We start from the raw sequence: 12,627 nt of genomic DNA on the forward strand, positions 1-12,627 counted from the left end.
TTCTGGTCTTGAAACACACACACACACACACACACACACACACACACACACACACACACACACACACACACACAGCCTGATGGTTTGTATATGCATGGCCCAAGGAGTGACACTATTAGAAAGGGTAGCCTTGTTGGAGTAGGTGTGGCCTTGTTGGAGTAGGTGTGGCCTTGTTGGAGTAGGTGTGTCACTGTGGGTGGGGCTTTAATATCCTCATCCCGGCTGCCTGGAAGGCAGCATTTTCCTAGAAGCCTCCAGATGAAAATGTAGAATTTTCAGCACCTCCTGCACCACGCCTGCCTGGACACTGCCATGCTCCCACCTTGATGATAATGAACCTGTAAGCCAGCTTCAATTGTCCTTATAAGAGTTGGTCATGGTGTCTGTTCACAGCAGTAAAACACTAAGGCACCCATGCACGCGAACACACACACACACACACACACACGCACACACACACACGCACACACATTAAATTAAATTAAGTTAAAATAAGTAAGTTGTCCCTGTATCACAATCAAGACCATTCGTCCCAAAGCACGACCACAGCTTCTATTTGGATTCATGTCCTACTCCCTGGCTCAGCCTTGCAGGCAGCATGGCCTGTGCATCCCTGCTGTGGGCTCCATCCCAGGCAGTGACCACCTTCTGAGTTCTAGATCATCGGTGCCCTGCAGAGCATTTGGGGACTGGAAGCAACAGTCAATAATGCTGATAGGTGAAAAAGGGTGAACTCTCCTCCATTCTTGGTGGGATTGCAGACTGGTCCAACCATTCTGGAAATCAGTCTGGAGGTTCCTCAGAAAATTGGACATTGAACTGCCTGAGGGATCCAGCTATACCTCTCTTGGGCATATACCCAAAAGATGCCCCAAAATATAAAAAAGACACGTGCTCCACTATGTTCATAGCAGCCTTATTTATAATAGCCAGAAGCTGGAAAGAACCCAGATGCCCTTCAACAGAGGAATGGATACAGAAAATGTGGTACATCTACACAACGGAATATTACTCAGCTATCAAAAACAATGACTTTATGAAATTCATAGGCAAATGGAGGGAACTGGAAAATATCATCCTGAGTGAGCTAACCCAATCACAGAAAAACACACATGGTATGCACTCATTGATGAGTGGCTATTAGCCCAAATGCTTGAATTACCCTAGATGAATAGAACACATGAAACTCAAGATGGATGATCAAACTGCGAATGCTTCACTCCTTCTTTAAAAGGGGAACAAGAATACCCTTGGCAGGGAAGAGAGAGGCAAAGATTAAAACAGAGACAGAAGGAACACCCATTCAGAGCCTGCCCCACATGTGGCCCATACATATACAGCCACCCAATTAGACAAGATGGATGAAGCAAAGAAGTGCAGGCTGACAGGAACCGGATGTAGATCGCTCCTGAGAGATACAGCCAGAATACAGCAAATACATAGGCGAATGCCAGCAGCAAACCACTGAACTGAGAACGGGACCCCCGTTGAAGGAATCAGAGAAAGAACTGGAAGAGCTTGAAGGGGCTCGAGACCCCATATGAACAACAATGCCAAGCAACCAGAGCTTCCAGGGACTAAGCCACTACCCAAAGACTATACATGGACTGACCCTGGGCTCCAACTGCATAGGTAGCAATGAATATCCTAGTAAGAGCACCAGTGGAAGGGGAAGCCCTGGGTCCTGCCAAGACTGAACCCCCAGTGGATGTGATTGTTGGGGGGAGGGTGATAATGGGGGGAGGATGGGGAGGGGAAGCCCATATAGAAAGGGAGGGGGAGGGGGAGGGGGATGTTGGCCCGGAAACCGGGAAAGGGAATAACATTCGAAATGTAAATAAGAAATACTCAAGTTAATAAAAAATAAAAAAAAAAAAGAAAAGGGGTGAACTGATAAGTGCCATTTAAATTCTGACGGAGAAGAGCATGAGAGAACTGACTACATGAGGAGGTATAGAGTGAACATTTTATACAATTATTAGGGGAGGAAGGAAGGTGGGGTGAGATGGCTCCACTGTTAAAAGTAGTTATTGCTCTTCCGGAGGACCTGAGTTCAAGTTTCAGCACCCACATCAGACAGCTCGTAACTACCTGTAGCTCTAGTTCCTGCACACATCTGGTACCCATCAATTCCTGATGCCAAACACATATATACAAAAAGAAAAATGAAAAAAGGTGCTTATTGTAGTTTCACCTGAAGTACTTTGGTTGAAACTCATAGTTTCTTTTTTAAAAAAAGATTTATTTATTATCTATAAGTCCATCATAGCTGTCTTCAGACACACCAGAAGAGGGCATCGGATCCCATTACAGATGGTTGGGAGCCACCGTGTGGTTTCTGGGACCTCTGGAAGAGCAGTCAGTACTCTTAACCACTGAGCCATCTCTCCAGCCCAGATACTCATAATTTCTAAGTCCTGTATTATCGTGTGTGTGTGTGTGTGTGTGTGTGTGTGTGTGTGTGTGTGTGGCAGGGGGGTTGTCTTTTCATAGGGACTTTACCTATATAGGCCATTATAGAAAACCTTCATTCTGTTATATGATGCATAGTATTGAGGAATAACTCAAATAAAGCTACTCTCAGCAAGAATCATGGGAAGGTGTTCATTCGTTTGTTGTGTCTAGAGCAGTGTGGTGTGTGACTGCGTCTATTACCGACCATGGCCTGAGTTTGACTCCCAGACGTATGTTTAAAAAAAAAAAAAATGAAAGGCAGGCAGGCATGGTGGCCACTTGAAATCATAGGGCTGGAGAATCAGACACACGCAGATCCCTTGGGCTCTATAGCAAATCATCTTAGCCTACTTGGCAATCCTGGACACTGAGAGACCCTATTACAAAAGAGAAAAATGGTAGGTGTACCCGAGGAACGAACGTCACCCAAGTTGTCCTCCGTGCAGCACGGGTAAATGAATGAATGAATGAATAAATAAATAAATAAATAAATAAATAAATATTTTAATCTGCTTTGTGCCAAATTGACCACGTAGAGCGTTCTGTGCAGCTGGAGAAGAGGCACAGAGGCTCAGAGCACCGCTTTCTTTATCTGGTGGACCTTTTCTGTTCTCAGTTCCCAATTTGGTAAAAGAGATTCTGTACAATTGCTGAATGAAAACAGCAGCAGCAGCAGCAGCAGCAGCAGCAGCAGCAGCAGCAGCAGCATCAACAACAACAACAACAACAACAACAACAACAACAACACCCCCCCAAAGGACAGCTCAATACTTCATTATCTTTTCTACAGAGCTCGCTGCCCAGCCTCCAGGATATCGTGAGCATTAGAGAGCACGCCCCCATCTTATCTGGATGCTTTGTCCGTTCTGAGGCTGGCAGGAGGCCACGGAGCACTGGGGCAGGCTGGGAGGGAAACACATGTTCTGCCTTGCTCCATTCTCTCGCTGCTCTGTGTAAGTGATACCCGAGTCTTGTGATTTCAGGCAGCCCGTGCTCCTGAGGGCATCTGAGGCCTCTCTTTCCTGAGAAAATCTGCAAGGACAGGGTTGACACTGCTGGGCTTCCGTGGAAATCCTCTTGATTCCAGCTATGCTCCTCCCCCCACTGGGGGCGGGAGAGGGAGGAGAAACATGGTATCTCCGACTCAGAAAATAGCAAAGATTCTGCTGAATGCAACCAAGATGACACGCTTTCTGAATTAATTAATTAATTAATTGGGCTTGCTTATATTCGAGTTAAATGTCTGTTAAATTTTTCCTTGCGCTGTTTCAGTACTAGAGCAGCTTAATAGTAAAAAGTCGAGACATATCAGCTTTTTTTTTTTTTTTAAATCTTTGGTTTGTAGTTCTCCCACAAAGCATAACAATGAAGGAAATAAACCATAATATGGAGATCTCATTAATTTTAAGTCATTGTATAACTTAGTATATGGCAACCTAGAATTAGTCTCTAATGACAAGTAATAGGGGAAAGAGATACCTACTTAATAATTAATGTTGGACGCTGCAGAGGTGGCCCACAGTCAGGCGCCTGACTGCTCTTCCGGAGGATTCGGGTTCTGTTCCTAACACCCGTGTGGCAGCTCTCAACCATCTTTAACTCCAGTTCCGGGGAGGTCTGATGCCCTTTTCTGGCTTCTTTGGGAACTGCAGGCATGTAGTGCACGGAGATCCACCAATACACGTAAAAATCAATAAACCTGTTTTTAAAAAATGATGTTGGGATATCCAAGAATGGTGTAGAGAAAAAGTAAAATTGGATCCGTATATCCTTATCATAATGTTTTTCATTGGTTTGTGTTAAAACTTATTATGTAGGTCTGACTAGCTTGGAATTTGCTATGTAGACCAGGCTGGCCTTTGAACTTACAGAGACGCGCCTGCCTTTGCCTTCAAAATGCTGGCTTTAAAGGTATGTGCCAGCAGGTACAAACATGTGTTAGATACAGTACAAATAACTCAAAATGCTTTTACCAACATAGAAGAAAAGTAGACTAATATACCAATGAGTACTCAATAATCTGTTTATAGAAAATATTTTATACTATTTTATATGTATAGTATAAATTTATTTTATAGCTAAATAAAGTGACACTAGTAGACCAAGATAATAGAACAAAAAATCAAATAAGAAACCAAAATAAAAACTACTCAACATATTTATTGTCTCAAGTATATAATTATATATAATATAAATATTCTGCTTCTGTGCCTATGTTCAAGGAAGACTAAAACTTTGCGCACACACACACACACACATGAAAGAAAAGAAATTCTGTCAAGTTGAAATGCATCATACACACAACTTCATCACAAAATCATGAAATGCCACAACCAACTAAGAGATGCTCGTTTAGGGCAGTGTTGCAGTAGGAACTATGACAAACAAGACCACATTATATGTAGGACTGGTGGGTCCTATTTCTCAAGAATAATTTATTTTATTTAGGTATGGGTATGTGTGAGAGGTGGTAGTGGCAGTAATGGTGGTGGTGGTGGTGGGTCAGAGGACAACTTTCGGGAATCAGGTCTCTTTCTATCATGTTGGACTTGAAGATCAAACTCCGACCATTAGGTTTAGCAGCAAGTACCTTTATCCACTGGTCCATCCAAGTGGCCCAAGAATACCTATTGAATTATTTCAAGTGCTACAAAACTTTTAAAATACCCAAATGTATCCATTCTGTTTGGGGATACTATTAGAAGGAAAGGAAGAAAAGGAAGGTCTTTCAAGAGTGTTTAAGTAGCAACAGTTGTTTTTCATTGCTACAAATAAGCAACATCTCTATTGACCATGAAGTCTATCCTACCTCGAGATTTCATCCCTGCAGACCAGTGTTCATGCTACTAGAAAGTACTCGGCACACTACCAAAGGAGAAAGGTAAATACCAACCTCCAAAACCTTTGATCAAAAATGGTGACCTGCCTGCAAGATACGTGGCACAGAACTTGTGGGAGCAACTAGCCACTATTTGATTTAAGGCCCATTCCATGAAATGAGACTCATACCCAACACTACTTAGGTGACCAAGAACCTGAGACTAAATGGGCCAAGAACCTAGGAGAAAACCAAATACTACTGTTCTGCTAAACATAGCCAGAAAATGACTCTTAATGACATTCTGTTGGTAGTCATGGATCCATTCCTCTCTCAGCCATCCATTATCTGAGAAGCTTCCTCCTGCAGTGGATGGGAAAAGATTTCAGAGACCCAAGCCAGAAAATATGCAGAGCGAGCAACCTTGGAACACTCAGCCCTAAGTGGAATGTCTCCATAAATCCCTCCCCTCAGGGCTCAAGGAATTCTTTGAAAAGGGAGCCAAAAAGAATGTAGGAGCCTGAGGGGATGGAGGGCACGAGAAAAGCAGGTTCCTCTAAACCAACATGACCCACACACGTATGAACTCACTGTGAGTCCGCACTGGGTGGGGCCCCAGAGCTGCAAGTAGTTAGCACAAGCTGCCACTCCTAACCCAGATGCTATAACCACTTGTAAATGAAAATTTAGTTTTCTCCTAGGGATTCTCACTGGGGAGCAAATCACTCTCAAGAGCAGGCTCAGCAGGAGATGGTCAACAGATTAGAAACTCAAAGGCATCTTTGGAAGTTAGTGTTAGTTTTCTCTAAAAGGAGACTCAAGGGGGAGCAAACCACTCGGAAGAGCAGGCTCAGCAGGAGACAGCAAAAAAGAAATTCAGGTGCCTCTTTGAAAATTAATGCTGAGTCCCGGCTCTTTCTTTCTTCCTTCCTTCCTTCCTTCCTTCCTTCCTTCCTTCCTTTCTTTCTTTTTTGTTTCTTTGTTTTTTTATTTTTTAAACTTTAAGGTCCTTTGCATATAATTATTAGATCTCAACTCCAGGGCAAAAGGCTGTCTGAGGTGCCTATTTAACCTATATATCAAAGCAGACCGGCTACCAGGTTCTCCCAGGATGCTCAGTCCTTATCTGTTACAGGGTCCTTTTGGTTGGCCTACCCTCACCCCTATCATAGACTTATCCTGCCCAGGGCCTGGAGTGCCCTTCCCACTATAATCCAGCCAGTTTGGTTACCTGGCATTTTTCCCTTCTACCCTCCTGGCCTCTGGGTCTGTTTCTCCCCTCTCTCTTTCCCCTTTACTCATAAGGCTATCCCGGGGTCTTGTTAACCCTGCCCCTGGCCATGCTTTTCCTCATGTCTACAATAAACCTTCTCCTTTACCATACCTAGGAGCAGTCATGACTTCCTTTTCTAGTTCTTTCATTCAGTTATATCATGGTTTCTGGCTTAGTGTTTTTAATGGAATTCCTATGCATGCAGACATGCATGTTTCTTGTGCTTTTTCCTTTGACTCTTTTTCTTCTGTTCGTTCTGCCCTATTCCTACTTGTTTTGGTTTATTATTGTATCTTACATTGTTCCGTACATGACTGACTGTCTTCTAATGATCTGGTGTGGATCTGGATGGGCATGGGAGAGAAACTGGGAAGAGTAAGGGGAGGGAAAACCATGATCAGAATATACTGTATGAAAAAAATATTTTCAATAAAAGAAAAAAAGGTTGCAAATTTGCTTAATAAATGGAAAAATCATATGCATATAAAAGCAAATAGGTAGACAAGTAAGCATTGAAAGGAAATGGCTTCGGTTACTGCTCAATATTAATAGAGCCAAATGGAGTAGATACACAATTATAACTATGACTAATATGTAGATTATATTGTCTATGGAAGTGCGGTGTGAAACTGTGAGGGACACACTGAACTTCACAGTCCTTGGAGGCGGCTCAAGGTGATACTTGTGTTTCCTTTAGAGGCCACACTTCCTGGTACTCAGTGATTGCTCAGCTGGTGTCTGTTGAAGGAACACAGGGATGTCTTTTGTGTTTGTCTATGCTGAAGTCTTCTTTGACCTCTAGCAACATTGTAACAAGTTCTAGCCTTCTTTCTCCCTAACTCTAACGGGCCCCAACTGCAAATAAATACATCACCTATGTGTTCCTGGCATCCGGCCAGTGACCTCTGCTCTACTAAGTCTTTAGGCTCTGAGGGATACACAGTTGCAGCTCAATCAACACCTAACACGAAGTGTGCATGGATCAGCAAACATTTAAAAAGACTGCCTGCTTTGTCAGATGTCCAAACGAAGGTCAGCAACTGTGGGGAAAGAACAGAGTAAGAGGCTTGAAGTTAGAAAACAAAAACAAAAACAAAACAAAACAAAAAACCAAAAAAAAAAAACAAAAAACGAATTGCCCTCATTCTTGTGGAAGAGACTGCAGTTTGGAAAATATGCAGTTATATTTGAACTGTCTTTAAAGATGTAAGGGAAACTAAACCTCACATCCATCTACTTTAAAAAAATTAATTGCAGTTACTTTCCCGGGATTAGATAGCGCCTAGGCTCCCCAACCTCAAGCTGCCTATTCCAGAGGCAGACACAGCCAAGGATTCGACCTTCCCGAAAGGCTAAGGGCTCTGATCCTTAAGAAGCCACCGGAACCATTCTGCACAGAATATGGTTGAGATTCCATTAAGAGCAGAGCGTTCTTTCAAGCCCTTTAGAGGTCTGTCTACAAGAGAATCCCAGGAGCTGAGAGATAGATGAGGGGCTAATAAAGGAGTGTCTTTTCTTTAGGAGTCCTCGGCTGTGTCCGTGTTACAGGCTGAGTTAACACATCCACCTAGCCACACATCCACATTCACTGCCAAAACGACTATCCACTTAGCGTCCTTGCATTCCGCTTTTCCCGTTGATGGCGCAGAGTGCCGGTGCATAAATATTTCCTAACAGATTGAATGGTTCAAGGATTGAATGGAGAGAAGTCGGAGACAGGACCTTGCCCAATACTATGAGGCAATAGCGGCATAAAAAGATGTTAGTATGTATTGGGGAGGAGTATAATTTATTTGCAGAAACGCAGAACACTGCAGAGGCCCGAATCCAGGCAGCGAGCTCTAGTTGGAAACGCCCTGACAACGGGGAAGGGGTGGAAGCCTGAAACCTTCTTGGCCAAAAGCACAATGGTGCAGGATCGAGGTCAAAGTGCTTCTTTCTCTTGAAGCATCGGCCCGCTCTCTGTCCCCAGGTCGTCCCCAGGCTAAACCATCGTGAGCTATAAATACAACGGCCCACATGCAGCAGAGACATAGTGTTCCCTCGGCTCCCTGGGACAGATAACATGAATTTGCCCTTTAAACGTCCCAAGCTGCAAGCACAGCCCCCAACCCACCCCAAGCTCCCGGAAGCGTCTTCGCCCCCAATGCCCTCTGCAAAGAAGGGGGATGGAGAGGGGCTGTCCAGGGACCGGCCCAGCCAATGCGCGCTGCGCGCACGCCGGGGTCCCTCCTCCTCTCGCGAGACGCGGAGCCGGGGATATAAGGAGGGCTGCGGTCAGGCGGGCGGTCCCTTCGCGTCGTGCAGGGACGGAGACCGGGTGGCGGTGCCTGGCCGGGCGTAGGCAAGAGCAAAAGAGCGGCTCCTTGCAGACTGTGCGCGCCCGGCTTTCAGCATGGGGGATCAGGCTTTGAGCTTCCTTAAGGACTTCCTGGCAGGTGGCATCGCCGCCGCCGTCTCCAAGACCGCGGTCGCCCCGATCGAGAGGGTCAAACTGCTGCTGCAGGTAAGGACGGCTGGGGGCGCGAGCGGGGCGCGGCAGGGCGCGGGGATGCGGGCGGGGCGCGCGCGGCAGGGCGCAGGGATGCGGGCGGGGCGCGGGGATGCTGTGGCGCGGGCGCGCGCGACGCTGCGGAAAATCTGTGCTAGGCCGCAAGCCCGGGGCCTACACGAAGGAGAAGGTGCCCTCTACGCAGATACAGGTCCAGCGTCAGTGACAGATTCCTGGTGTCGGGTGGCACCCGCGTTGGGGTGTCTATATATGGAAACCCACCCCGAAGCCGGTCTACCTCGAGCCAGATCCTGCGCCCGGTACAGCAAGCGGCGTTCCATCCAAGGCCTCTTAGACGGGCCTCACCCTTTGGCCACATCCTTTGCACCTTGTTATCTGCATCCACCTTTTACAATAGGAGCATCCGATTAATCATTGACTGGGGATCGCTCTGTGTCGCGTGCACTGCGCTGTAACTCGACATTGATTTCATTCATCTTTCTATAACCTCTGCGAGATACGAATCAACCTTGGCCTGTATTCACGAATGGAGACACTGAGGCAGAAATTCAGAAACAATATTCAGGATAAATTCAGATCACCTTAGCCATCTTGTCCCCATGTAATTTTCTCCCTGGTCCTTGAAGGGCCAGTCCTCATCATCTGATCTGTCCCAAAGGCAAACGCTATTCAGTGGGGGCATAGTCATTTGGGCATTTAAACATCAACACGAGTGCTCCAACAGATTGGCCACAACAGTAGTAACTCAAAAATCGCTTACCTGAATTACCTGCTTGAAAAATTTCAGACACCTACTGCTAAGACAACCTTGTCTCAAGGGACATTAGAGAGAAGCAGGGGAATTGTCATCTGATCTCCATGTTAAGAGCCCTTGAGGACTTCCAGAAGCCTACAGGGAATTTCCCTCGAATACCCTCATAATGACTAAAAATTGCATTGCTTTTTAGCTTAGCCAAGTAGCTAACATTTACTGGTGTTTTCTTGATAACTGATTTCCTGATACATTAAAAAACAATTGGAATTCTCTCTTGTCTCTTGAAAGGGAAAGATGGGGGAGAATCCCAGACATGGTAGCGCACATTTGTAATCCCAGCATTTGGGAGGCTAACACAGGAAGATCTTTGAGTTCCAGACTAGCCTGGGCTACATAGGATGACTGTATTCTTCAAAAACAAGAAAATAAAAAATTGAGGAAATACAAATCTTTTCCTCCATGTCTTCTCTTCTCCCTGCCTGTCCTACCTCCCCCACCCCCACCCCCAAACTAGGTCCAGCATGCCAGCAAACAGATCAGTGCAGAGAAACAGTACAAAGGCATCATTGATTGTGTCGTGAGAATCCCCAAGGAGCAGGGCTTTCTCTCCTTCTGGAGGGGTAACCTGGCCAACGTGATCCGGTACTTCCCCACCCAAGCTCTCAACTTCGCCTTCAAGGACAAGTACAAGCAGATCTTCCTGGGAGGTGTGGATCGTCATAAGCAGTTCTGGCGCTACTTCGCTGGTAACCTGGCCTCTGGTGGGGCAGCTGGGGCTACCTCCCTCTGCTTCGTCTACCCACTGGACTTTGCTAGGACCAGGCTGGCTGCCGACGTGGGCAAGGGATCTTCCCAGCGTGAGTTCAATGGGCTGGGTGACTGTCTCACCAAGATCTTCAAGTCTGATGGCCTGAAGGGTCTCTACCAGGGTTTCAGTGTCTCTGTGCAGGGCATCATCATCTACAGAGCTGCCTACTTCGGAGTCTATGACACTGCCAAGGGTGAGAGAGGGTCTTTGGAGTGGAAGGAGAGGGGAGGGGGTATGGCGAGAGGATTCTGTGTGGCCTGTCTGTCATTCCACAATGACCTTTGGTCTATTTGCCTTTCCTACCTCTGAGCTAACCTGAGTTCTGAGGAGGCGATGTGATTTGGATAAATCAGTAAGCCAAAGAGCCTGTGTCCCATACTGGTAAATACTGTGGCTTTGAACTACTCAGAGGACACAAAGCCTCCCTCTAACCCAACAACTGTTACTCGGTTGAACTGGAAGCGAGCTCTGTGTCAACAGAGCTGTAGCTTCCTTGGATTAAGGGAAGGTGGCAGCCAACTTTGCTTGGTTACCTGGTTGCATGTAAGGGATCTTTGGGAGGAGCTTGTGGAAGGACAGGGTATGGAGTTGGGTTGGTAGCCTTGTCTTCCCTTCATTTTACCGTGCTGCTGAGAGAAGCACCTGATAGCCATTTGCTTCTTGGCTCTGCTCACAGGGATGCTGCCAGACCCCAAGAATGTGCACATTATTGTGAGCTGGATGATTGCCCAGAGTGTGACAGCCGTGGCGGGGCTGGTGTCCTATCCATTTGACACTGTCCGTCGTAGGATGATGATGCAGTCTGGCCGGAAAGGGGGTAAGCACGAACTCCCCAAGTGTGAATCTTAGCTTTTATCCCCAGAGAACAAGCACTTGGAAGTGCCTAGAGGCCTTGTGTTTTCCAAGTCGAAAGGCAGAAGTTTCTCTGTAAGGACTGCAGAAACGGACACTATAATTTCTCCTTTAGCTTTTTTCCTTATGGGATTTCTTTCTTCTTATTAAAGAAATTGTAAGAACGTAATGAGGTTTTTTTTTTAGAGCTGGCCCCTAGGTATTTAGCATTAACAGCCTGGGTGCATAATCAAGGGCAAAGAAGTAGTTGCCTGTACACTTAAAACCCCTGTTCGCCTCTATAGTGACTGGAAGTGTAAGTGAAAAGGATGTTGGCCTGACCCATCCTGCTTTGTTAGTTTCAGCTTTATAGCTAAAAGCATGAAACTGCCATTCTTAAAGTTAACACACACACACGCACACACATGTACCACCCCCATCCCACCCCCCCATGCACATGCACATACCTCAAATGTTGGGATTTTGGATGACCCAAAAGTCAGACCTTTTATTTTTTCCTCCCTAGTCTTGGGGCCTCATCTGAGACCAGGGCTAGTTTGCTCGCCCATAAAAAGTTATCCAGTGTGACAGATACTCCTTCCTCACACTGCCTTCCAGCTTTAGTCTGACCGGCTGTAAGCTGGTTGATCTGAGTTTGAGAATGAAGGGTACTAGAAGGCAGCTTAACAGTTATTGGAGGAGGAAAGGAATCCTAACTCGCATTTGTCTCCACAGCTGATATTATGTACACGGGGACAGTTGACTGCTGGAGGAAGATTGCAAAAGATGAAGGAGCCAAAGCTTTCTTCAAAGGTGCTTGGTCCAACGTACTGAGAGGCATGGGGGGTGCTTTTGTATTGGTATTGTATGATGAGATCAAAAAATATGTGTAATGCTCAAGTTCACAGGTTCACAGATCCATTGTGTGGTTTAACAGACTATTCTTAAGGAAATAAAAAAAGACAGATCATGGATAAAACCAGACCATAAGGAATACCTCAGAAAAATGCTTCATTGAGTATTCATTTAACCACAAAAGTATTTTGTATTTATTTTACATTTAGATTCCCACAGCAAACAGAAGATAGCTTATCATACTTGTTCAATTAATTAACTGAAGAACTGATGCTGAATAAGTAACTCAATGTGACTCATTAATAAAGACTACTCAGTACAC

At 45.6% G+C, this 12,627-nt stretch overlaps 1 protein-coding gene and 1 long non-coding RNA gene across 2 annotated transcripts; one reads left to right on the plus strand and one right to left on the minus strand.

Annotated features, from left to right (window-relative positions):
- Positions 1–904: 904 nt before the first annotated feature.
- LOC134482507 (uncharacterized) lies at positions 905–4,488 on the minus strand. The gene is made up of 2 exons (XR_010058725.1): positions 3,938–4,488; positions 905–3,486 (listed from the first exon to the last, which is right to left on the minus strand). It is a non-coding gene; the product is annotated as an uncharacterized LOC134482507 (long non-coding RNA).
- A 4,343-nt stretch (positions 4,489–8,831) lies between these two features.
- Slc25a4 (solute carrier family 25 member 4) lies at positions 8,832–12,627 on the plus strand. Its single transcript, NM_053515.2, has 4 exons — positions 8,832–9,051; positions 10,326–10,812; positions 11,296–11,436; positions 12,186–12,627. Exons 1-4 carry the CDS (start codon positions 8,941–8,943, stop codon positions 12,341–12,343), a joined length of 897 nt encoding a protein of 298 aa, NP_445967.2. The 5' UTR covers positions 8,832–8,940; the 3' UTR covers positions 12,344–12,627.

This window comes from Rattus norvegicus, chromosome 16 (genome assembly GCF_036323735.1).
Source record: "Rattus norvegicus strain BN/NHsdMcwi chromosome 16, GRCr8, whole genome shotgun sequence".
Classification (NCBI taxonomy): Eukaryota; Metazoa; Chordata; class Mammalia; order Rodentia; family Muridae; genus Rattus; species Rattus norvegicus.